At 43.3% G+C, this 26,955-nt stretch overlaps 1 protein-coding gene across 4 annotated transcripts; it reads right to left on the bottom strand.

The window, feature by feature from the left end:
• Positions 1 to 2,845: 2,845 nt before the first annotated feature.
• Positions 2,846 to 19,306, bottom strand: traf7 (TNF receptor-associated factor 7). Of its 4 annotated transcripts, none has more exons than XM_079177869.1 (22): positions 19,212 to 19,306; positions 16,918 to 17,046; positions 16,693 to 16,753; positions 16,468 to 16,559; positions 16,129 to 16,242; positions 15,888 to 15,980; positions 15,035 to 15,068; positions 14,719 to 14,941; positions 14,507 to 14,641; positions 14,282 to 14,377; positions 13,945 to 14,066; positions 12,731 to 12,804; positions 12,501 to 12,549; positions 12,053 to 12,180; positions 11,028 to 11,110; positions 10,875 to 10,914; positions 10,653 to 10,769; positions 9,596 to 9,718; positions 6,871 to 6,990; positions 6,395 to 6,526; positions 5,562 to 5,681; positions 2,846 to 5,141 (listed from the first exon to the last, which is right to left on the bottom strand). In XM_079177869.1, the coding sequence occupies exons 3-22, from the start codon at positions 16,742 to 16,744 to the stop codon at positions 5,127 to 5,129; spliced, it is 1,962 nt and encodes a 653-aa protein (XP_079033995.1). In that variant the 5' UTR covers positions 16,745 to 16,753; positions 16,918 to 17,046; positions 19,212 to 19,306; the 3' UTR covers positions 2,846 to 5,126. The 4 variants fall into 4 exon arrangements, with proteins under 4 accessions (XP_079033995.1, XP_079033996.1, XP_079033997.1 ...); XM_079177870.1 differs by having other exon boundaries at positions 16,693 to 16,750; XM_079177871.1 differs by having other exon boundaries at positions 16,918 to 17,001; positions 19,212 to 19,303.
• Between the last annotated feature and the right edge of the window lie 7,649 nt (positions 19,307 to 26,955).

The following is a 26,955-nucleotide window of genomic DNA, read 5'->3' as shown; positions in this document are numbered from 1 at the left end:
ATCGTTGCAACCTCTACCCTTTCTGAAACCTGCCTGTTCTTTTCGGAGATGTTGGTCTACAGCATCTGTTATTCGATTAATAATAATCTGCCATGATCTTACTCGGTATTGACAGAAGTGTAATTCCGCGCCAGTTGTTACAATTTCTTAGAGAACCTTTCTTTGGTAATTTGACGATGATCCCCTCTGACCAGTCATCAGGTATTTTGTTATTCTCCCATATAGACGTAAAAAGAGGTTGCTGTTCAGGAGGCTACATTGATCAACGGGGTTCTAGAAGAAGACACCGTTAGCCAGAAGTCCAAACCAGACAGTGTGAGTGTTTAATAAGGTTAAAGGGCTCAGACGAGATGAGACTGAACTGCCTGACTATCTGATAACACTGAGACAAAACTCACTTGTAAATTCATTTTCCGTTTCAGGATGTTGGAAAGACCTCCACTCCTCTTCGCACTAAAAAGTCACGAAAGAAGGCAAAGACTTCCTCCGGGTCGGCGTCTTCACTCTTTTGCAAACCCAAGGGGAGCGGCACGACCCCGCGGTCCAGCAAGAAGGTAAAAGTAAAGAACAGTCAGAACTAAGCACCAAAGAAATGGTTTAACAAACCTTTCGAGGTAGTGTGAAACTTTCATCTTCAGCAAACCACTGCTGTGTGTCCGATGTTAGTAGGCTATCCCTGGTTCCTCAGAACCAATGCTGACGGTGAGCAGCTGGCAGGCAGGCAGGCTGGATCGACTGTGTGACACCCGAGGCTCGCCAAGGCTTCACAGCTGATCTTTGAGGAACGAACTGGAAGGCTTCTTTGCACAGGTGAAACCCGAGGCTCGACACTGGACGGCAGGTACGTTGAAGACAAACGGGTAGTAGAAAGGGGAGAGGTGCGTCCTCTCCTCTCACGTTTCTATGGATCATCGTTATATCTGGACCCTGGTCTTGCCTTCTGCCGTGGTTCTGTAATGTGCACAAGTACTTAGCTAGTGGGCTATCCCTGGCTCCTTGGAACCAATGCTGACGGTGAGCATTTGAACTGTAGTTATGTTAAAACACAGTCGCGTCTCTTGAGTCCTGCATGGTGACAGGTCGCTGTGTGGGGCAAAACGTCAGCAGCGTGTAAAGAGGGTCGGCCAGTCTGCCTCAGGCTATTTCAGGCTTCCGGTATCTATATATTTAGATTTGTATGGTGAAGTTGGCTCTGCTGTATAATAATAATAATACTTTAATTTTATGTAGCGCTTTTCAAAGTACCCAAAGACGCTTTACATAGGGCAGAGACAAACAAAACAAACAAAAAAAATAAAAAAAGAATGACAGAGAAGCAAACAAAACAAACAAATAGAACATTTATGGTAAAAATAGAACTGGAGAAGCTGTGTGGAACGGCTCATATAGTGGAGGGTAGGGTGCAGGGGTTAGCAGGTGAAGGCGAGTTTGAAGAGGAGGGTTTTGAGGGCTTGTTTGAATGATGATAGAGGAGGAGCCTCACTGTTGTGGATGGGGAGGGCGTTCCAGAGGGGGGGGTGCAGCAGCTGAGAAGGCCCTATCACCCCAGGTCCGGTCCTGATGATCTTCAGAGCGTTTGCACTGGCGGACCTGAGGCAACGGTTTGGGGCGTGGAGGGGGAGGAGGTCTGAGAGGTAGGGAGGGGCCAGGTTGTTTAGGGCTTTGTAAGTGGTGAGTAATATTTTAAAGTTTATTCTGTATTTTAACAGGAGCCAGTGGAGGTTTGCGATTGGCTTGATGAGCAGAGACTGATTTCAGGATCAGTAGTCGTCTTGTCGACAGGTGCAGTTCGTTTGAGTGAGATGTGCCATCTGGTAGTTTGGGAGACATGGATGAGTGTGGCGACTGGGCTTTTCCTCTTTTTGCTTATTGTAAGCAGCTGTAGTGATTAGCGTTCCTGAGTTTGTGTCACTGAGTTGTGGGCGGCTCTCTTCGTTTCCTCCGTTATGGCTTCTGTGGAGGAATTCTTCGGAGGAGTTATTGGAGCGCTGTTGGGTGTCGGGTTTGAGTTGGATGCTGTTCTTAGGCTTGAAGCGTTCACTGTTCCCGGCTTTACTGAGGGAAACAATAGTTTCTAGTCCAGCGTTCGCCATGTTTCCATAAAGCTCCACACATTATGACCCATTAGCAGTAATGAAATAACACTGTATATTACAAAAAACATTTTGTCTATTGCTTTGCAGATATTTTAAATCATACATGCAACAAGTCACAACAAAAGTTTAAACTGTTGCAATTAACTCCACAGATTATCCTTTTAACATTGTTAAACTGTCTGTTTGCAAATTCATATTCAAATGCTAATATATTGCATCTTGTGTACTGTATGGTAACTACAGCCCAAATCACACCTGTGTTTGGGAATTAGTCAATTGATGGATTTAAGACCGTAAAACAGTTTTAAACTGAATCATTTGGTGTATAATAGTAAAGACAAGTCTTTCTATTAATTATGTTTTGTTTGCGTGGCACATCTCACTGCTCTGATTGGAAGAACTAATTAGCATTTTACTACTATGACTTTCATTACTTTTGTGATGTACTATAATAGCTGTAGCCTTGAGATTCACACAGACAATTGAGTTTTGAACTTTTTTTTACCCACAAACTTAAGTTTGCAGTAACGCACAGCTATTTATCTCCATCAGGAGGATTGTGAGATTAGTCCGTGCATCTCTCGTCTGTCCACTGCAGGGGCTCATTTATTGCTGCTTGCTCAAAAACATGAAATCCATTCATTCATATATTTTTTAATACATTTACATTATGGTGATACTTTGAGCCCATTTTGATTCCATAAGACAGAGGAAAGTTCCGTTGTTGAAATAAAACACATCAACAGCTCTGAAAGTGTACAACAGTTTTATTGATCAATGATCAACTCAGGCTTACATGATTACAAGTATACAAGGCATCACTGAAACCGTGACCAGTGCAGACACCAAGGCTACATTAAGTAGTGGCCAGTTCTGCAATTAAATGAAGGCAACAGAATTCTGAACATCTGTAAAAACCTAATTTAGCCCACGTGTCTAAATGGATGTACATGATCTTAAGACTACCCTCCCAGGTATATTTAGTCTGTTTTCATATTTTTAACCCAATATGGGTCCTGAAACATAATTCAGGAAAGCAGGACTTCACTTTAGCTCAACAGCACTTTCTTTTAAATTGCCTTTTGGGACTTTAAAAGGTTAATTACACACAATCACCGGCTTTCCTTCAGCGTCAGTCCGAGTATTACAGTCATAAAACAACAATCAGAATTAATCTGTGGTTATGTTCATTCTAACCCGATTTAGGTCAGCGATCAGAGAGTGGGGGAGAGGCAGGAAAAGACATTACAGTCTTTCCTTAGTTTTCATCCGGACATATGGCACTCATTGAAACACACTTACATATACACAATAATGAACACGGACCGTCTTCCCCTCTCCCTGTCCCCCTCTCTGATGTAGGCCAGTGTGAGTCACTCATGGGCGTGTGTGTGTGTGTGTGTGTCCAGGCTTGGCGATATCTTATTTTACACGACTGTACAACCGTTAATGGCTCTGAATACAGCTCTATCATGGCACTAATATAAAACTCAGTAAATCTATAGATCTGTCATTCTCTTAATAAAAGGTGTTTTTATAAAAAGGCTGGTTTCACAGCGTTCTGGGTGACGACCACAGTGGTCAGGGAGGGAGGAGACACAAAACCTCTTGCTCAGGACATCGTCTGCTAAAGTCTGCTACCTTAAAAGCTCCGTGACACAAAGTCGGTGTGTTTCGACAATTTGTGCCGCGCAATCATAAAACGCGAGCCTATTTTGATTACGAATGGGAGTTTGTGTACCGCACGAATATGGGGAGCATATTGTGAAACTCTGGAACAATATCTTTGAGATTTCGGGTAACTCATTCTGTTTCATCAAGACGTTCTTTATTCATAATTAACTCTTTGTGACACCAGAGACGTACACATAAGAACCATCAAACAGATGCAACGGGAGTCTTTTAGTGTCGCATTAAAGGAGTAGTTTGGATGGAAGTGGGGTAGTATGAGCAGTGTATTGCTACAGTAGATGGCGGTTGGCCACCAGTTTGGAAATACTTTGATTTGAGGGTTACTGCGGATTGACCAATCGAAGCAGCGGTAGTTCAGTTCAGCTCCCCGTCAGAAAAGGCCGCCTGGCAGCAAGATAAAGTGGTGAAAAAAGTCTTAATATAACATACATTTAAAACTGATATTGATTTTATTTAGGTGTTTCAAATACATTTTGCTGCAGCCCCCGTCCACAGCAGTACATTGTTTTTGATACCGTGCTAGTACTCCTGTCTGTTTCTCCAAACTGGGGACGTGCCGACGGCCATCTATAATACACCGACTATAAATAGGTACCTCATACAACCCGACTTCAAAGCTAAGTCCAAACTACCTGTTTATTAAGGGAAGGATGGTGCTTCTTCATGGGGAATTGCGAGAATAAGTTGAAACTGTTTCATGTTGTGCATATCAGGAGTAATCTTCATGTACATTTTAACATAAAACTGCCGCTGCCTCATTTGCACAAAATAACCTAGTCCCCAATTTCTTGTCTTGGTTCTGGTGCGGTCGGGGATGCATAACGTATAGATTTTTGAATGAGTGTGGTGTCGCTCCCCCGTTTGTGAAACCAGCCTTTAGACATATTTGAACAGTGCGCATCAGGCATCATCAGTACAGTTCTTAAACGGCAGGTGTTTCCGCAGGAAGCAGGACTGGAGTTTGAAAACTCTCTGCTTCCCGGTCCGATTACACGGGCGCAGCGTCCAGTCGATCTTGGTTTTTGGCGCGGTGCGACTGCAAAGGCCGCTCGTCTTATTTTTGCCCCGTAACGCACCGGTGATGAGGTCCCGTCAGGAGTGCGACTTCGAGTTGACCCTGGAACCCGACGATCCAGTCAAGGCCGTCGGAGGGCTCGTTTGAAGTTTTAAAAAGGAACACTTACTCAAACGGTTTCCGGAGTGGTGGTGGTGGTTATTAGTCTGCGGCCGTTTAAATCTCAATCAAAGAAACAGGAGTGGGGGGGGGGGAGGGGGTCATGTGGAAAGGTTACTGTTCGTAAAGAAGTCGACTGGACTCCTGCAGAACAATCGGGTTGATTAGCATGTCCACACCTGAAAGAGAGAAAGACATCACTTTAGAAAATACAACAAAGTTGCAATATATTATTAAATTAAATAACGTTTAATTGTAAAGAAAAGGGATACCAAGGAAAGAGATGTATCCAGAATAGCTATAAAAAAAAGCACATTTTTGTGGTGCTTTTATTCTGACACGTCTACAACGTCTATAAGGTTCAGTTCGATGTGTTGAATAACACAAAATGTAAAGAAATGAACGGTATTATGGACGCACGTGATGAGCTACAAGGATGCTGGATGGATAAAACAGAAAACACGAGTAGTGACTCGAGAATCGCGGTGAACGTTCAGCGTGAACAGCAGCTTCACTGGATTCCTCGAGCCGCAGGATAAAAAGGACAGACGGGTGAACATGAGGGTGGAGCAGCAGAAGGAGATGATGACCGGCGGTACCTTGACGGTGCTGTCGACGGCTCCGGAGAAGAGGCGCCCTCTGGAGACGGCCAGAGCTGTAACGCTGCCCTGGTGTCTCAGCAGGGTCTGGGTGCAGATCATGTTGTCCATGCTCCACACCTGGATAACACACACACACACACACACACACACGTTTCATTATAGTATCTTATACAAACTCTACTTTTAGCCTCTCCTCTAAAAGGTTTTGATGTTATAATATTAACCTTGCATCCCAAAGGTTGCTCTTGTGTCCTGAGAGGACAAAACTACTGCCATCAAATTATATATTACATTGTTTTGTGCACTTTCACGAAGTTTATTAACCAACTTCAGATATTCAGAATGTTAACCCTTACATACCAGTTAGTTTACATAAAGCCACTGTTTTATTAGGAACAACTAAATATAAATGCCACATACTATGCACATTGTGGGACATGTCAATGATTACAGCTACAACACTGATGCAGTGCTCCGTAATACAGCAGCAATAATAAAATAGCATGTATTTGCCCCAGAGGACAAAAACACCAGTGGTGGTGCCTGATTTTATGCCGTGGGATCACAAATTGTGGAGTATTAATGGCTTTCATTAGAGACATTGAAGGTCTCAGTGTCTGTATTTTCAGCTACGCGCCGAGACAAAAATAAATTGAATTCAATTTGAAAAGAAAGTCGCACCCTTGCCAAATTCATGCCATATGCATTAACACGGACAAAACGATGTTCTCAGGGTAACATAAACACATGTGTATGAATGAAGTATATTCCGTCTCTCCACACTTCACACGAGACAAGCGCACACGCGTGCACACACACACACTCCTCACCCTGAGTGAGCGGTCGTAGGAGGCGCTGAACACTTTGGTCTGGTCTGGAGTGGAAATCACGGCGAGAGCGTAAACTGTCCCCACGTGACCCGTCAGGGTCCGCACCTGCTCTTTAGACTCAATGTCCCACACCTGGGGAGAAGACAAACGCCATCATCGTCACTACAAACAACAGCATCGGAGTCGTTGTTTCTTCTCATTTTGATTTGTGAGATCAAAGTCAAAGTAAGCAGCTACTTCGTTGTGGTCTGGCGTTAATGTGTCTTGAGGGCATTTAACCCCATCGTTATAGAGGATAAGCCATATGTGAATATAATCTGAATACTCAGAGAGAAAAACACAACAGCTCAGTATAGTTGGAGTCAGAAACGACCTCATGCCTTGTGAGAGAGGGCGGGACACATTCTAGTTTTGCTCGTGAGGCCGTAATGAAGAAAAGTAAAAGAAGAAATCATGTGTGCGTGTTTCTCCCTTACGTGGATGAGGTTTTCATAGGTACCACAGACGATGTGGTGGTTGGTGACGGCGATGGAGTAGACGCTGCCCCCGCTGGTCTGCAGGACGTGAACACACTCCAGAGAGCGGATGTCCCAAATCTGATAGACGGGGAGAGAAACGGAGGGAGTCAGAGAGGGCGATGGGTAAAAGAGAAGAAGACACTTTAAAAGAGAGAAAGAGGAGCTGAGAGCGAGTGAGGAGGGGATGGATAAAAACAAACACACACACACACACACACACACACACACACACACACACACACACACACACACACACACACACACACACACACACACACACACACACACACACACACACACACACACACACACACACACGTGAAAAAAGTGAGTTGTTTAACAGCTGCAAGTTGTCAATTTTCATCTCCATGGCAACACAGAGTGGAGTGATCACTAGTTTAATCAGATAGACTTCCTGGCCAATCAGGATGCAGCACTGAAAACAGGCCACAGAATGAGACGATGAGACACAGAGATGAAACTCTTCCAGATCTCATCTGAGTGTCTCTCACACAGCCAAACGGTCATCTACCGATACACACGACACAGCATAGCTGCCACGGAGTTTCTAGTGTCCAAAGCGGCGTCTTTAAACTAGATATTTAGTCTGACCATCAGCTGAAAGCTGGAAACGTGTTCTTACTACGAGTCCAAACACGTATTATCAGCTTACAGTCATGTTGTTGTGTTGAACATGTTAGCAAACAGTTGAACACAGAGGCACCCGATATCTGGCTCCATAGCTGCTAAATTCACTGTTCATTAGCTAATTGGTAACTTTGTCTGGCTGTGTTGTAGAGTACATTCAGTTGATAGAGCTTTTTCCACTAAACCGCTGCCTGCTGTGGCCGAGAGCTCCAAAACTCAAAAGACGCATAAGCGCTACGTACAGCTGAGGGAAACTGCAAAGTTCATGATTTTATGGATTCATTTGATCCATTCTTAGTTAATAAAAAAAATCAGAAGTACACTAACAATATATTACTGGTTACAGCTGCACTAATGTTTTTATTGTCAATATTTGTATTCTATTGATTGTCAAAAGCTTTAAATTAAATCAATTCAGTCACCACACACACACAACCCGGAGTAGAAAACGTTGGTCTCATTAAAATAAATCAGTGCATTTTTTGTTGAAATTGCATGCGATGAAAAGGTAACCTCTTAGTTCATTATGTAGTCTTTGGCAGTGAGATTAATTACAGGGGAAGCTATTAAAGTAGAGCCAATTATTTTTGACAGACAGTACGTCGGTAGCTACAGTGTATAAGCAAGCCAACGAGTCCAACTTATTAAACACCAAAAAACGGACTCAAAGACGTTAATCTCTTGCGTTCGAAATCTGTGCAAAAAGAGTTTTATGATCAAATACCGTTCTAGGAGTTTCGTAGTTCCTCTGTTAATTGAAAACATTTTAAAAGGGATGTTTGTTTTTTTCCTATTGAATATTTGGCAACATTTGTCACAGCAAAACATTTTCCTCCGACTGAGTACTGGCTGAAGATGAACCGCTGGGCTTAGAAGCATCAACTGTCCTTTCATCTCCCACAACAAGTCTCCTCTCTGCTTTCTTTTCTGTGCTCTTCATCCGTCGACAGCGTCCCCGAGGTATTCATTAGTGACTGACTCCAACCGCACACACACGGTACTGAGGCGCTGAATGAAAACAACTTAAAGCCCTTTTTACATAGAGGACAGAACCCAATTACTAACCGCAGTGTATCTCAACAGCTTTCACTGCACACTCACAAGTCTGAACTGTAACGGAACTTAAACTTTAACAGAGGGAGAGACGGTGTAGACATCTTAACGCTGATATTGGCCAAGACTCGACACGTCACATCAAAGATGTTTCATTGCGAAGATCACGACATCACCTTTTCTCCTCGTCCCACTCCAACCTGAGAAACACTGGCTGGCCAGTTGACCCCCCCAAATAAAAACTCTACGGATCTACACGATTCACGTGGATGATATATTTTGATTAAAAACGGCAAATTTCACCGAAAAGCGACAAGTTTGCAGGTATGTGACAGCGGGAAGCTGTACTGCTCTTCCTTCACTTCTGTTAGACCTCCACCTTTAACCAGGCCCAGCTCCTCTCACATCTCAGCCCTGTGTCAATCTGACAAACGCCAGTTGCCAGCCAGCCAGTTACAAACAGGCTTGTTAGTGAATGGTATCAAACTATTTGTAGAATTAGTTTGCAGTGTCGGCTACGCAGCATTGTTTCCAATTTGTGTGCACATTTCCAATAACTCCAGACTATTTGCTGGAAAAAGATAAATGTACTCATTTCCAAAAATTCAGAACATGTGTGAAATATTCTGCTTCGGTTCATAGTTGTTGGCGTTACGCCGTTTAAAAACAACGTTTTCCGTGTGGACAAAAAGCCGTTTTCTCTGTTTTCTTGCTGGACACAAAGGAAGACAGCACGACCAGTTTTATTCATTAAAAAAAAGATATATATTGAATTTTTAGGGTGATAATGTCATAAAACGTGACCTATATTTAACACAATTTAATCTATTACTTACACTTTTGCTCTGGTTAAAAAGTCACAAACTATGGAGTAGTCCAATTGTAGTTGCTAAGCTATTGGACAATCAAGACAGGAAATGTTTTACTGTGTGTGTGTGTGTGTGTGTGTATACTACTAAGACCTCCCCACCGTTCCTCCTACCTTGATGGTCTGATATGAGCCGCTGTACAGGTGGTTCTGGGAGGCCACCAGTGCTCTGACCCAGTGATTGAGACCGGTCAGCTCCTTCTTCAGCTTCAGCTCCGTACCCACGATGTCCCACACCTGAACACACCGATACAGTTCATGGAGATGGTGAAACTCAAATTCTAACTACACAAGAGTATTTTTGTTTAGTTTTTCCTCTCTGTTGTTTGTGAATATTACTACGACAAAACTAATAAAACTTCCAACTTATTAAAACAAAAGCTGCAGTTCTTGGGGATCAAAACCATATTGCAACAATATCGACATTATAAAATAGAATTCTGTTAAACGTATTTGTCTCACTGTAATTACTTGAGAAGTAACATTGTGCTTTCACTGCGCCACACACACACAGAGAGAGAGAGAGAGAGACACAGAAGAGAGAGAGAGAGAGAGAGAGAGAGAGAGAGAGAGAGAGAGAGAGAGAGAGAGAGAGAGAGAGAGAGAGAAGGGCGGCTACACAGTGGTGAGTACAGTGAAGAGCATGATGTCACTGAGCTGAAACAGAAAGAAGCTGACGGCTCGTTGGGTAAGAAAGGAAAGTCCCTGTCTGAGAGGATCAACATCACACTCTCACAAAGCAACACGATCATCCCATCTCCTTCTCTCACTGGCTTGTAACCATGGTAACAAAGACGTGGCTACAGTCATTGCTCCTTACCGTCTGCCTCTCCTCACTGAGTCACATTGAAACACTTGTTTTCAGCCAGAACTAATGGTCACTTAAATAAAACCAATTCCTGGTAATTATTTGATTCTATAAATCATATTTTTCACTCCACTGAAATCTCACTTCTATTGCAGATCCCAGCAAAAGGAAGTTACGCTCAGAAACAAAGATCAGCAGGACGACCTACAAGTTGTCTCGTCTCTAATACTGGTGTCATTTCTCAGAGCATGAGTTCATGTTTGACCTGTCCTCGTCACTTGGATCCATCTCTTCACCATCTCCGCTGAGGCACTTTCATATGATACGGCACTTTAAATAAACCTGAACTTGACATCACGGTACCTTGATGGCCTTGAGGGAGCCGCTGAACAACATGTTGTGGGAGGAGACCAGTGTGCACACAGGGTTGTCATGGGCACGGATAGTGTTGACTTTCTGCAGGGTCTGGATGTCCCACACCTACGCACAGTGGAGAGACAAACGCACAACTTCTGTAACAAATGAAAACAATTGTGCAAGTTTGCCCTTAAAGAAAGAGGAAGCAGGGAGGCGATGGCCACTTACGATGATGGTGCAGTCTGCAGAGCCACTGTACAGCCGGTTCCTATGGAGACAAATATCAACGAGTCATGTTTTTGTTTTTTTTTGGGGGGGGGGGGCTGGTAATTCCCAGTTGACATGCAGATTATGATGTGTTGTTTGTGTGCATTTTGTTACCCTTGGATGCACAGCGCCAGGACGATGCCATCGTGACCCTCGAGGGTCTTCTGACACTTGTAGGTGGTGCAGGTGTCCCAAACCTGAGGGCAAGAGAGGAGACACAAAATAAATACCTCTTAAAGGGCTAGTTCCCAGTTCAGTTCGGTGTAATACCTTCAATAGATGGCGGTTGCGGTCCGACGACCCTTTCTGAAGGGAACTGAAACCGCTATCTCTGCTGTTCTCAAAGCCACACGACTCCTTTGACAGATACGGTGATTTAACCTCTCAGAACACAGGAGTTACTCTTCCACCGCTGCCTCGATTGGTTAGTTAGTTTGCATTATTGTGTGACTTTGGTGTTGTAAAAGTCACACATTAACACAAACTAACCATTCGATGCAGTGGTAGCCCGGCAACTTCTCTGTTCAGCGAGTTAAAATGACTAATTCATCAATGGAGTCTGGTGGCTTTGAAGAGAGCAAAGATAGATCGATACAACAGCTTCAGTTCCCCCCGAAAAAGGCCTGAAGTCTGACTGCAAGCTAAAGCGGTGAAAATATTCTAAATATAACGTACACTTCAACTGATATTTCTAATTTTCTTTACATTTTGCTGTTGCCCTCATCCACAGCAGTACAATGCTTTGCTCTTGTGCTTATACTCCTGTCTAGCTCTCTAAACTGCCATCTACAGCAGGTAATTCACTTTTTCTAACTATCCCTTTAAGGCTTTTTTCAGCTCATATCTACTGACGGTCTCTTCCAGTTCTTGAGTAAGTGACGAGCATTAAAATACATCTATGACTCCAGATTGCCGTTACAAAACAAGGTTGTAGGCGGAAGTTATCAGAATCTCTCTGGAAGTAGGTGGACGAAGGCCGAAATAGCACTGTGTTGCTACATGTACTCCGGAGAACTTTGAGTAATACATCCATGAGTTTGAAGGTGCTCTGCTGCGCCAACACCTGGCATCAAGAAGAAGAATTATTTTGTACGCATTGCTAATGTCCGTGTGTGTGTGTGTGTGTGTGTTGACGCTACCTTGATCGTCTTATCTGAGGATCCAGAGAAGAGCAGGTCTCCGGTGGAGTAGACACACAGACACCAAACGGGACCCTGGTGGCCAACGAAGGTCCCCTTACACTTGAAGATCTGCTGGGGGTCGTATGCTACACACAGGCACAGAGACGGGAAAGACTGGATATGTGTTTTTCATTGGAAGCAAAACGAGGGAGGAATATAACTGAAGCAGAGAGAGGTAGATGAGGACAGGAGGAAGAAAAGGGACAGACGGAGACCGGTGAGGGAAGGTGAGTGGGAGTCAGGGCGAGGAGGAAAGAACAACCACAGAAGAGTTTTACATTTCAAGTCAACAGAAGTGCTTCAAAATGTGTTTGTCAAATGTTTTAACTCCGCTGAGAGATGTGAAGAATAATGGAAAAAAAAAGAGGATTTTTTTTAAAAGGAGGACGGACGGGCAGACACTTACAACCCAGGATTCCCATGTTGAGCCTGGCGTTGATGTGGGACAACTCATCCTGCAGAGAGACAACACTTTAAGCCATTTGTTCTACAGCTACAGCACACATACTCCCATCCTTTCATTCGGTCTGGCTGTTTCAAACTTTTATTCTCACTCAGAGATGCATGCACACGCATACACACACACACACACATTTTCCCTTTCTCCTTGCAAGATGCACACACACACACACTTACGTTAAGCATGGAAGCGTCTCTACGAAATTCCATCAGGTCCTCGCTCAGTTTACTCTGGTTCTCATCCAACACGTCTGAAAGACACACACAGGAAGGATAACTTTGAGAGAGAGGATGCTGTGCATACAACTTTCTCCAGTCAATATGTATGCATCAGTAGCTAGAGGGTTTTAAAATCATGTTTTAATTGTAGTGCAGTGCAGGAGTGAGACGTGATCTGATGAAAACGGGCAATAAGGAGTGCACAAACCCAGCTTTGCCTCCACTGATACGGATTCACAAACCCAAACTCAGATCCTGAGCACTGATCTGAAACCAGTGCTATTTTTTTTTTCTTTTAATAACAAAAATGCTAAATCTGTGAGCCTCTTTGTGTCCAAATGAATAAAGATTAGTTAAAAAAAAGACTGTAACTACAGATCACTTCTTAAGCAGACATTCAGACATTAACATGCTTTAAAGGGTTTCGACATGTTGAAGCTATATTGTTGAGACGGTTTATAGAATGGGACTGTCCTCCGTCTGTGTGTCCACGTAGAAAAAGCTTCCCTCATCTTGATCACATGCTTCTAAAATCTCTTTGCCAAACCACCTGGCCTGTGCATGGCTCAGTCGTTTTGCTACCTGCGAGGGATGTGACCATCAACACTCAACCTGCGATTCCATACGATTGATGATACTGGGTTCACGCTATTATTTCATTATTATAAAGTCAAAAGTACATATCGCCCTCTTCCATATAAAGAGTTTCACAATTCATTTTTCATCTTATCGATTTGAATCATCACAGATAGACTACATTCTACTACATTCTACTACCGGCTAAATTACGGCGGCGTTTCTAACTGCAGTTGCTAAAAGCTTGATGTTTATCCCTTATATTGTTTATTATGTAATAAAATGTATCCATGTAAAGTTTCAAAATGACCTCCTGACAAAAAGTGCAGAATACGTCTATATCGACAGTTAGAAAAACTTAAATAGTACTTTTTTGTGACTTAAGCTACCTGTTATAGCCACTGTAACACCTCTGCCTTCACATAAAGCAAATGCAGGAAGTGTCAAAGTAGCATCGGTAACTTTAAGCATGTTAGTTCATTTCTGCACATAACCCCTTTAAATGTTAAAAAAAAAAGAATGCATTCTTAGTCCCGGCTCGTTTGTGCTGAATAAGCGGGTAAAACAGAACAAAGTCCTTCTCTTCTGTATCTTACCGAATTTGAGCTCCAGGTTCTTCTCTAGCTGATCTAACTTCTCAGACAGTTTGCCCAACATGGAGCGCAGGAAAGCTATATCTTGGTCCTTCTGGGCCAGAGTCAGCTGCATCTCGTGGAACCTACACAGGGTCAAAGGTCAGAGATCTCAAACAGACAGATCGGAAACAGAGACAATGACGACTTCGTAATAGTTAAGGAGTTTCATCAAGGTTAAAAATACACCGACGTAGTGAAAAGTATGCTGAACACTCGGTAAACACACCAATCAATCTGACAAATACTTGGATGCACTCGGCTCTTCGGATGAGGAAATAGCTTGAGTACGTCTGCTCACCTGTCATCAGTCTGCTGCAGAAACTCCTTCAGACCCTCGAACTTACACACCTCCAGGTGTGTTTCGTACGTGTCCTGGTTACCGATGAACGTACAGCTTTCGGGGAGAAGAGGAAAGGCCGATGATTGGAAGGTAGACAAGTGTGTAATACGCATTGACAGACAAATAGTATGCAGCAGCATAACATGCAGGAAAATAAAGTGTGTGCTGGTTTTTAGGACTCACCCATATTTGGAGTGTGGACACTTGATGTGCTCGCATTCTTTGAGGTGAGCTTCCAGGTTCATGGTGAGCAGCGGGGGGCAGGAAGGGTTGTTGGGGCAGCGGACCGGCCTGTAGTCACAACTGGCCTCGTGTTCTCTGCAGAGACGGGAAACATTTGAATAAACTTGTTTTTTGCAATGTGATCAATCCTTTTTAAAACCCTCAGTCCTTACTTGCGCGTAGACAGCTTGATGGTGAACGGGCAGCCCAGTGGGTCCACCTCGTACGCTCCGGGTTTCCCGGCCACCGTGGAGGTGGAGGCCGCGACCCCGCCTGCAGCGATGGCCGTGGCCCTGCAGCCGTATTTACAGTGAATGAACAGCTCTCCGATCTGCTCGGCTACCGCGATGTTGTTGACCACGACCGTGAGCTTAGCCGCGTCCACTGGGCACTTGTCTGCGAGGAGGATGCACATGAACATAAGGTTAGAACGTTTGCCACTGCGCCGGCACGTCAAACACAAATAAAGGAAGGCTTTTTAAGTCTCACCTGAAGTCAAGGCACACCGTCTGCAGAAGGTGTGCTGAGGAGGAAGGAAAACAAGGATGTTTTAATTTTCTCTTATTAGAGTATGTTTAAACACAACTAACCATTTACCAAAATCTACCACCCTTGATTTCAATTGCGTTACTTTTAAAACATTTTTAAAAAGATTTTTACATGAAGGGAGAGACGAGTTTAAAGTTACTACAAGAAACTTCCATTTTGCGTTGATTTTGGCGGTCCCTGTGGACAGAAGTGGTAGTGTTTCAGAGCACCCTTTAGAAATCCTCTCATTTCACGGCAGCAGGGTCTGACTGTCTGCTGGTTCTGATTCTCCCATGCCTCCCTTCCCTCTAACGGAGCCCAGCAAGACGGTCTGGTCCTCCAGCAGTGTGGTGTTGGCTCCCACAGGGTACCGGTGGAGCAGCGAGGAGAAGCTCAGCTCCCGGCCTAGGGTAGAGCCGCTGCTGCCGGGAGCTGAGCTCTCCTCCTCCCGCCGGGGCTCCGACTACAGGTCGAAAGTGGCATCGAAGCCAGATCTGGGCCTGGAGTCGGAGCTGAGGGAGTTTCTGGCTAACATGCATTATTTCATCTGATTTGGCCAGAATCTGAACCGGTGACACCGATGAAAAGCATTAAGAAAAACTATATCGAAATAGCCAATCTTCTCGCTGATGGGTCTCGTTTACTAATGAAGGTCGTGTAGAGGCATCAGTACTAATTTGAGACTGTTTCATAACCAGTTAAAAGTTCCTCTTGGTAACTTTAAAAGAAAAAGATAAGAAAATCAGACAGGAGAGGAGGTCAAAGAGAGTGATGATGTTGGAGAAAAAGCTGGAAAGGACAGAAATAAACTCACCCCACATGTGGTGATGACGGGGTCCTTGAAGACGTTGCAGCACAGCTGGCAGCACAGCTTTACGGATGGCTGTTCAGCAAACACCTGGGGCTCCTGCACACAAACACACGCTCGTTTGTCAATTTGGTGTGGTTTCAGTTCCAAAACTGGCTCGTCGCTGCGTTTATTTACACGTTTAAATGTTTGTGGTCATACGTTTGATGTTGTATATGTGATATATGTTAGTGCTAAGGGGTCGTACCGTGTCCTCCTCCTCTTCGTGCAGAGAGAAAGTGGAGCGCAGAGACATGTTGGATTCGGAGTGTAGAGATCGGATGGAGATGGCGGAATCTGACCGCCGAGGAGTCATAGGAGGCTGGGAGGAGGAGAAGCAGAGAAGAGGTCACGGCCTATCCACACTGCCACAAATACAATCTCATTCTGTCGGAAACTCTGAAAATTGCCACTTTTACATGTGAATTTAACCCGGCGCTCTTCCAAAATGATCAGCTTTGCGGAACTTCATAATAAATGTTGGTGTCTTTGAGCTTTTGAAACCATTAACTTGGCTTGGCATAAAAACAAAGGGTTTTGTGTGTACCATTCCGTCGTCGTCATCCCGGGGAGAGTAGGTCAGAGTGCTTGAGGAGGAGGGAGTTCTTCTATGCTGCTTGTAGCTGCTGGACCCTTCGGCTGAAAACAAAAGAGGGCAAATTCTCAACAAACAAAAAAAATGAACGATGGAGGACTATCAAGCAAAAGAGAGAAGCTGTGATGCAGAAAAAAAGAGAACATTTATAGAGGGGGATATTATTTGCGTTATCACCTTTCGCTCCGGCAGCCACGGCTGAGAAGGTAGGGCCGAACGAAGCCTCCATCCTGCTCTGCTGCGAAGAAAGGACGGTTGTATGAATAGATAAGTTGGTATGGAGTTAGAGCATAGAATTATTTAAACAAAAAGAGATATTACCACAGGAACACATCACACAACATGAGTGTAATCTGGGTATTTCATTAAAATGTCTCCGCAAGTCACACTATCGTCTCTCACCTTGGTGCCAGAGTCTGCTGGGGGGCTGCTGTGGCGGCTGCCGCTGCTCCTCCGAAGTATCGATTGTAGGGAGGAGTCTCACCACTGCTCGAAGCACACACAAATGAACAGTTAGCTGGACTGCTAGGCCTAGGGAGAGGAAAGAGGACAAGGAAGGGTGCAGAGAGGTGAAGAGAAATAGGGGGGGGGGGGCATTAGTGAGGACAGTGAGGGAAATATGTTGTGACCAGGCGGCAACGCAGAAGTGTCTTAAAATTGCATTCTCTCTACTGGCCATCAGGGGGCGACTCCTCTGGTTGAAAAACAAGGCAGATTGTATAGAAGTCTATGAGAAAATGACTACTTCTCTCTAGATTTATTCCCTCAGTAAACATTGTAAACATGAGTTTATGGTCTCAATCTCTAGTTTCAAGTCTTCTTCAATACAGCATGATGTTCATTTAGCAAATGATGGTCCATTTAGAGTCAAATAGATCATAAAGTGGAGTATGCTTTAGGGCAGTCTTACTGTGATAAACAGGTTACTGACGCTACCAGAGCAGTTTACGGCGTCTCTATGCCTCCGCAGTCCAAATATGGTCACTACCGTTCACTGGTTGCAAAAAGCCAAATCGCCGAACTCGAGGCTTTAAAACCGTAGTCCACAAAACAATGGGTGACGTCACAATAACTATGTCCACTTCTTATATACAGTCTATGGTTGAGACACATAGCACAAAAATTCTGAGCTACACCACAGGCGCCTGACTGAACTCAGGATAGATACATAATGCTGGCCATAAGACTGCTTTGTGTTTTAACAGAGAGTGAGAAAACACACACCAACACTTGGCCCAAGAAATGTTAGTACTGCCAGTTGCTACAGGACAGCTGAACGCTAGGCAGTACATTATGGACCATGTACAGTGGAGCCACTGCTGTTGGATATATGTTTGACCTACTTTACTGGTCTCAAGCACAACAACACGATCCAACATAATAATTCCACTCAAGTGTTAACGGCAAATATGTTTTTATTTACAACTGGATTGTTTTTTAAATTAGTTTGCAGAAGTGTGAAAGAAAATTAGACTCGAAGCACATATTTGCAATGGATGAATACAGGAAGCTCAGTCAGTAATTTAACGCTCAGAAACTAATATTTTTATTAAAACGGGGCAACATAATCATCAAATATTGATGTTGTGATAAGACTAGCTTTGTCGTCTGTCCAAGCCTTTTGTCCGTGGATATGTTCTTATCAATATCACACCTGTGTTCTGACAGCTGCGTTCATTATTTCCAAAGGAGTTCCAGGTTTTGCTCAACCTGACAGTTTCCTACAGTCATTGAAAGTGATATAATAATGTGCATAACATAGTTACATGCTTAAACACAAAACTAATACAAGAAAAACTTTTTTTAACAAACACATTTTAACAAAAAGTAATCCTAACTAGTTTTCTACTTAAACTGTACATTTTAAATGAACATTTCTTTGCACTGATGACCCCTCATTTAGGTTAATGACCCTCCTCCTGAGACATACACAGAGCTGAGGCAGCAGGGAAAAAAACACAAAATAGCTGTCTGACTGAAGGCAGCACTGACCCAGGGTCCTATCAACAATCTGACGGAAACTGTTCAGTGACCAGCATCTGCAACCCCTCAAACACACAGGGCAAGGCTGAGAGGGAGGGAGCAACACCGAGACAAAGGGGAGAGGGGAAAAAGTGACAGGGAAAAACCAGTGACCCGGACAACTAGATACTGATGTAAACAGAAAGGTATGCAGGACCGTGGGGCTCATATGGTACTAGGTTGCAGAATCAAGCCAGTGAAACTATCCAGGACCTCTAATCCGCTCCTAGCAGCGTCACTGTCTCTTTTCACAAGGCAGGAGGTTCCCGTAAAGAGGAGCCTGGACACGGAGAAGGGGGCGGAACACACACACAACGGACCAAAGTTGAATACTGACAGCTAGCTAGCTTAATGTTCAAACACCGATAAATAACTATGGTATATAGCGTATAACAGCGTTTCGCAAGGTAGCTACTGTAAACGACGGCACACAGTGCACTTTCTTATCGACCGTCATCTTGTCAACGGCCGTTTAAAACTGCGATAATTAGCTAGCTGAAGTGGCTCATTTGCTAGCTTAAGTTAGCTAGCTGTTGGTACATTTTGTGTTAGCAATCACTGCTGCTAACGGCCTTTGGCGAACTCTGCTAACAGCCAACGGTGTGCCTGCGTTATTTTATAGCTAACGAGGACATTATTCAACTAAATGTCTGGGTTTCAGTTCGTGTACTTACCATTTTTCTATAACAGCGCAGCACCAAGTCTGCAGACGAATTCCTAAATCTACCTCTCGCTCTCGCTCTCTCTGCCTCACATACACACAGCTCCAATACCGCAGTGTGTTCTGGGACGTGTAGTAGAAGCGCTTACGGCGGTCCCCACCATTAGCATTCTTTTCTCCGCTGTCTGACTACGGGCCCCACAATCCACTTCGCGGAGCTGCCATTGGACTCGGTGCTGTCAGTAAATTCCGCAAACGAACTGCAAAACGCACTACTCCCAAATACATCCACATTTCCCCCGGTTCCGCGCTGTTATTGGTTCCTGCGCACACCGAGCCATCATGCGACAGCCGCCATCACGTTTTTACAGTGAGCGCACGTGCACTGCAAAGGTGGTGTGATGTGGAGCGCTACTGACCAACAATCACAGAAAAAAAAACACAGAACCATTCCATTGCATGCACAAGATGTCATTATAATACAAGAAGAGAACATTATATTCACGAGCATGCTTTAATAGAGGCACATTATGATTCAATATAGGAAGGTGATAGAAATTAAATAGTGGGTAAAAATATAGAAAATAATGTCTGTGTTACACGGAAAGATTTACTGAAAACAATGCACCAAAAACAACACACGGCGTGTAATATGTAGCCTACAAAATACTCTATAACTTATATGATCATGCACATTTGCACATTGGAATTTGAATAATAATTGAATAGGGTAGACGCAATATGCACAACGTACTTCACCAACTACACAGGGTGAATCCAAACTTCCACAGCTTGCACATGTAATATTTCCTTGAAAATGTGTAGACTGTGGCAATCTATAGAGCGAATGAGTGGGCACTGATGGAGGTGGGACCTCCTGATAGATTGGAAGAGTGTTTGAGGCCACTGTAAGTTGACACTGTCAGCATGTCCATGTGATATTGTAGTAAAAATGATCTCTTTGCATCACACCCATTCCTTCAGGTCATGAATGACTCTCTCTGTGTTTTTCTCATCAGGGCTCTGTGTTAGATCTACTGAATTATGCTGCAGCATTGCAGTCAAATATATAGAGACGCAGGCCAGATAGTGCTTTTATTTGATAGGTGTGAAAGTTATTGAGTTCTCCCACAGATGGGATGTGGGTTGACATGCTTCTGATGCATCTGCATCTCTTTCTGTTACATCCTCAAAGTAAAACAACACAAATACCAAAATGTGTAGATTCCATAACATCAGAGGCCCACTGCAATAGTAATGCCACATTAAAAAAGTAAAATGATGTGATCGTTTACTGACAGGTTTACTATAAACCAAGGACAGGTCATACAAAAATACTGTATATTACATCTTACACTATGTGGAATTTGCACCCCTCTCTTTGTGTAAGTGTAAGTATTTAGAATAGTATGTTATTTCATTATTATTGATTTCGACTCTAATGCCATCTAGATATATTCATGCACGTATTACACTTAGCAGATTAAGTTCTCCTGTCTTTGATTCTGATCGGTTGCCCCATGCTGTGGACTCTCTGTGGGGAAGGTGGCTGTCAGTCCGATTACAACTTTTTTTAAAACTCTGAAGTGCTTTTAACAACCAGCTTTGATGCAAAATCACGTTACTGAGAAGAAAGTGTGCAAGAAAAATAACAAAGCATTCTACCTGATACTCCTTGAATCATAAGTGTGTGTTGTGTTGGCGATTATAAAGGCGCACAGAATAAATGAATGGGGGTTAGATGTCTGGGTGACATTGTACATATTACAGTTCTGTTCATTATTTCATGCTGACTTCTTTCCACCACAAGGGGGCACTGGTTATCTAGATGTAGCCTAAGATTCTGGACTAAAACACCCTCTTTATGGTTGTCTGTGTCTCTTTTGAGAATGTACCTCAGAGATGTTAAAAGTGATACAAACAAAAAAAATCTAAACTTCCGTCCACGTTGGCTTGAAATCTAACAGCACATCGCCTGTAACCGCAGCTGATAGGCAATGTAACATGCAGGGAACACGTTTCAAAATGTCACAGTAGGAAAAGCACAAGTGTAGATGATAAAAAATATGCATCACATCATTCTTATTACCAGTCACACAAGATATGTTTTTAGATGAAACAGTCATTGCACAACATGAGACTAATAGCCAGAAATCTAGCGTTAAGTATAACAGTTACACAGAAAACGTGGTGTTTGTTGTCAAATCTAAGAGACAATCAGCTCTCTGATCTGTCGACAGCCTGGCGTTTCCCATCATGCATTGGGTCACGCAATCTGTGGTGAGCGACTGCGGGTATCGAGTCTGTACAGGACTGGCTCATCTTGAATTGTATGTATGTGACAGTTGAAATTAAGTTTTATGTAAGTGTCTTCGGTATTTTTAAGTTTTTAAAGGAAGAATTCTCTCTAATCTTGATGTTTTTTGTAAGATATTGGACATTTTTTCATACTATTAGTTTAATATTACTTCAATAATGCTATAATGATATTTTTTTTAACATTTTTCAAAGTAAAATCTTAACCTGAAAAGGAAATTGTATCTCGTAAATAAATACCGTCTGATGTTGAAGTATAAAGTTGTGTAAAATATACAGTATATACTCAAGTTTAGTACAAGTACCTATAGAACCTGTAGTGTAAATATACTGACTCTGTTTTTTACAGTTAAACCCGTCCATCATCATACAAGATGTTTCATGACTTTGGCCTATAGGGCAACGTTCCATATTTATGCTGTCGGAAAATGCAGAAAGAAATGAACCTCTGTTCACTTCCCCTGCAGTGTGATACGATGTGATGTGTGTGGGACGAGGTGCGCGGGAAAGAGAGGACGCTGTTGGACACCGGAGAATCCCCACGCGTGGAGCGCCGATCGTTGCGGCTGCGTGGCCTGGGAAAAACAGTAGGAGCTCAGAGAAGAGACGCCCACGTGTATCAGGCAGAGAGAAAGAGAGTGGGGGGGAGCTGTAAATAGAAAGAAAGAGAAAGAAAGGCCGGGGCCTGGATGGCGTAATGCAGCCATGAATAAGAGATGCTCTGAATGCAGCTTTGTTGACGCGCACGGCTCAGCGTTCCATTAGAGGGAAACCCAGGCCATTAGTAGTTTTATCTTCTTTGTGTGGGACACCGCTGACAAGACTCCCCTCTTCCCCCCACCTCCCTCCCCCTCCCTCAGCACACACTGATAATCACACGTCAACACACACACACACACACACACACACACACACGCAGCCTCTCTAATGCAGATGTTTTGGACAGGTTCCTACACTCAGTGTTAATGGTGGTCATGAGGCTTTTTTCGGTAGGCTTCTTTTTTCAAGAGGGCCGTCCCCCTCTTTCATGCTGCCTCAAACAGCTGACGGTGTGTTCGGAATATCATTCGCCGGTCCCATCCGAACGCACAAAATGTCTCACGTCAGTTTTTGCTTCTCCATTCACAAAACACTCGTCTCCTTCTGTGCGGATGGCCATGCCCGCAACAGCTGACACACTTCGGACAACGCTCTGTCGTCCTCCTTCCCTTTGGGTGTGACATTCAGTTTGCAACTCTTAACTCTGTCTACTAAAAAATGCTCAAATTTGATACTAATAAGAAATGGCGTCTGTCTCATCCCACTCATAAACGAGTGAACTGGTGAGTGAATTAAATTGCTCTGACGTATCCTCCGTTCTTATATGGCCACAACCTCTCGTGTGCAGTTTGCGACTGTTTATCCCGAAGGTAAAGACGATCTCTAGAATCTGAGGGAAAAACCTTTTTGAGTTATGAGTGCGTGTTATTCTACTCCTTCCCTACTTTGACCCTGAAAAAGGTCCAGGACAGAAACAGTGTGAATGTAAAATCCCATTCACCACACAAAAGTCATATTAGGAAGGCCGGTGCTGTTCAGCAACATTAGCTTGCTAGTTAGCGAAGAATATTAAAATCAGCAACAGAGACATCACTCTGCATTTCCCCTCAGCTCATTGCTTTGGTTTTCAAGCGGGCTACTGTCATGTTTTGGTTTAGCCCTATAGCCGTTTTAGTGATTATAGTTTTTGGCCGCAGAGGGTGGCGGTTTTCAGCTAAAAAAACAACAACTGTATGCCAATATGTGCACTGAACAGTAGGTACTGGCAGGTTAGCTAGCTAGCTGGTGAACAAAAGGGAGCGTTTAGCAGCTAAAGAGATGGATATTTTCCTCAGTAGTTGGTGGGGACCCAAAACAGAGCTAAAAAGGTAATACATTCTGGCACTAAGTGGCTGGTAAGATCAGAGAAAGTTGAGTTATTGTTGGTGCATCAATTTTCACCTGGAAACAGTGAAAAATTGGACTAAAAAGGTTTTTATTCAGGTTGAACTCTTCCTGTATGGTTCGATTTCCAGATGGTGAACAAACCCAATAGCACATACAAGGCAGATTCACTTTAGGGTGATTTTTTCTGAAATTTGCTATTTCAAGCCATGCATACTTGATTTTCTCGCTTGATTTATTGCCGCAGTAAACATTATAAACATGAGTTTATGGTCTCAATCTATAGTTTCAAGTCTTCTTCAACACAGTATGATGTTCATTTAGTAAATTATGGTCCATTTAGAGTTAATTAAGTAGACCATAAAGCAGAATATGCTTTAGGGCGGGCTTACTCTGATTGACAGGGTGTTGTCACTACCACAGCCGTATACGGCGTCTCTACATCACTCCTCTGTATTCCAAATATGGTAACCTCTGTTCATTGGTTGCCGGGAAAAGAATGGCGACGCCGGGAAAAGAATGGCGAAAACGCCAAACTCAAGGCTTAATAACGGCAGTCCACAAACCAATGAGTGACGTCACCATAGGTCCATTTCTTATATACAGTCTACGTTTCCTTTTGATAATGGAGAGCAAGGAACAGGCTCAAACAGACTGCAAACACATACATACATGAGATTAAAAATTAACCAGAGTTGAAAATTAAACACAAATTAAACACAACTGATATTAGCCCCCCCCCCCCCCCCCACACACACACACACACGTGACTCTGCCAGCGTGCCCACATGCAAACAAAAAGAGAACGCAAAATCAACAAGGCCGCCCGCCCAAGCAAACGCAGAAACACACACGCTTATATGCACACACTTGACCTTGATAGAGACAACAGGGGGGCAATCCTTCCCCATTGACTGGGTCCATTAGGGGCCAAAGTGCAGCTGAGCCACATGCTGCACTGCCACAAAGAGACACACTGGATTACAAGGGAGGCAGCCAGGCACACAATGGAGGAGGGGTGGGGGGGGGGGGGTGGTGGGGTCGGATGAGAGGAGCGGGATGTTGGAAGCAGCAGGAGGGAGGATGGGGATGGGGGAGAAAGAGAGAGTAGGATTTAATCTAGTTCTATAAAGGTTTCCATTGTAAACATATTAACAGCTGGCTATTCTGTGAAACTGCCATTTAAGTCGACGTGATTGTTCAGTCAGAATCTATTCATAGTGATTTGACAAAGACTAACAAACAAATGGGGCAAAGAAACATGACCTCCGTCCAGCTCATCAAAGTAGGGCATTTTTTTTTGTGTGGATTTGTTGAGATGAAAACTTCTTTTTGGAGCGTTGGCAGGTCAGGGGAGTTCAAAGTTTTTAGTGTTGAGAGGGAGAGATGAGAAAAGGCTTAAAGCTAGAATGGAATATTCCCTTTTATGGGGCATGATGTGGAAGAGTGGATGTTTTTATAAACAGGGGAAACACACAGGCACTCCTCTTTTAGTCATTCACCGGTCCAAATGAATTCTTCTCTGTTTTCCGACCCTGTACATACCTTTCCTGCTCCGTTTCAAAGAACGAAGTCCGTTCCCACAGACTCTTACTACCTCTGCATTGATTTATTGACAAAGACTCGATGTCTCGGCCACAAGGACTTTTCTCAAGACGTATCCACGCTCTGTGTTCTCTTTCAGTTTGACTTTTTCTTTTTCAGCAATGCAAGGTCGAGGTTTCTGATCTGAGGTTCCATCTGAGATGTGCGTCATGAATTAATGATCAGTGCTGAGTAAGACCCTGTCTCTAAGTAGTACTGGTGCTCACATCACCCCTGCTACCCCATCTGTGTGTGTGTGTTTGCTAGTTTTAATGCTCCATCTCTCTGCACGCAACCCGAGGCGGTTAACCCTTCACACACAGATATTGGCGGTGAAACAGTGACGCCAAACAAGGAAAAGTGTTTCTCTGTGTATGATTCTAGATGATTAAAGGTGAACCTTTATTTGGAAGATTTAGTGGACAATGTTTAAGATTTGATCAAAAATAATTAGATTAACTAGATTTTTTTTGCAGATTTACAAAATAATGATTCATTCCATTTGAAGAGAAATAAAACAACCACCAGCAGTAAATTCGCTTACCTTAGCTTAGCACAGGTGGAAACAGCTAACCTGGCTTTGTTCAAATGTAACACAAAAAAAACGTATATAATGTGTTCATTTGTGAGCTGATTTTGTTACATTTTGGACAGAACCAGGCTATAGCTGTTTCCCCTCATTTCCAGTCTTTATGCTCAGCTAAGGTAACCAACTGCTGGATGTAGCTTCATAACTTATAACTTGTATAGACATAGTCGTACTTCTCAACTAATGTTTTCGGCAGGAAAGCAAATAAAATGTTGAGCAATTCTTAAAACATTAAACAAACCATTAAACCACACTTAAACCACACGCTGAAATTGAAAAACCTCACAATAACGAGTTCCCAACTGTCACCAAAATAAAATGTCCCTTAATCATTGTTGAGTCCAAGGCAGTCAAAAGTGAAAGGAATTGTGTCAAAACAACAGAACACATCATTTGTGTTTGTCATTGAGACTTAAATACAGTAACCCACTAAGAAAGCCAAGTAGATTAACTCATATCATACAAACACCAGTTTCCACAGTACATTCACAGGTTTTTTCTAGATCAACTCTATTACCCCACACAGGGAAATTCGTTTTGTCCAGTTCCCCAAACATGCGGACACCATAAAGTCCACACTGAAACAATAGAATGTCATACACAATACGACCACAAGTCTAATAAAAGTTACTGTTGATGTTTGACGATCTGTCTACCGCTTCATCAGTGTGTTTTTTTCTGAGTGTTTGGTGTCAAAATTGTGTCAACGTCCTGACCGGTGTGTTGACGAACTGGTCTTACTTTCTCTAATGGAGCATCGGTAATCTGTTGAAGGACTTGTAATCCAAACACACATACACACATAGTGAGGGACATGGTTTGCAATCTCACATCAGGGTGCAGATTTACACAAAAAGCCGTGATCTAATCTAATCCACACCCTCTCTGATCGTTCATCAAATGTGTCACACCAGATATCACCTCAGATTAATGGGAAACGGGTGAAAAGGTTGCAGTTTTAAACACGTGGTTAACATTGTTAAACTAAAGTATTGTGGTTATGTTTAGGAAAAATGGTTTGGGTTAAAATAAGTATGTTTGTTTTAAGGTAGATACTACATTGTGTATGTAATATAATACATGACATGGTACAATACTAACAGACTTACGGACATTATTTAAAAAACTCAATGTGATGACTTTTGGTTTCACACGGGACACGAACAGAGGTCCCCTGGGTGAAAGTTCCGTGTTTGTTTGACCCATCCAGGTTGGTCAGTCGATCCACCATTTTGGTCCGAACTGAAATATCTCAACAAATATTGGATGGATTTCCATGAAATTCTGTACAGGCATTCATGGTACCCAGACGATGAATGCTAACTGGCGTTGCTGATCCCCTGAC

This window comes from Pholis gunnellus, assembly GCF_910591455.1.
Source record: "Pholis gunnellus genome assembly, chromosome: 17".
Lineage (NCBI taxonomy): Eukaryota > Metazoa > Chordata > Actinopteri > Perciformes > Pholidae > Pholis > Pholis gunnellus.
Note: the sequence above shows the minus strand (reverse complement) of the source record. Positions and strands in the feature narration are given on the sequence as shown.

Excerpts from the sequence above, each read along its gene's own strand:
- traf7 (XM_079177869.1), bottom strand. The coding sequence starts at position 16,744 with ATGGAGGCTTCGTTCGGCCCTACCTTCTCAGCCGTGGCTGCCGGAGCG. Across the intron at positions 16,560-16,692 it reads CGTGGCTGCCGGAGCGAAAG|CCGAAGGGTCCAGCAGCTAC; the intron begins GTGATAACGCAA and ends TTTTGTTTTCAG. Across the intron at positions 5,682-6,394 it reads CCTACGACCGCTCACTCAGG|GTGTGGAGCATGGACAACAT; the intron begins GTGAGGAGTGTG and ends TGTGTTATCCAG.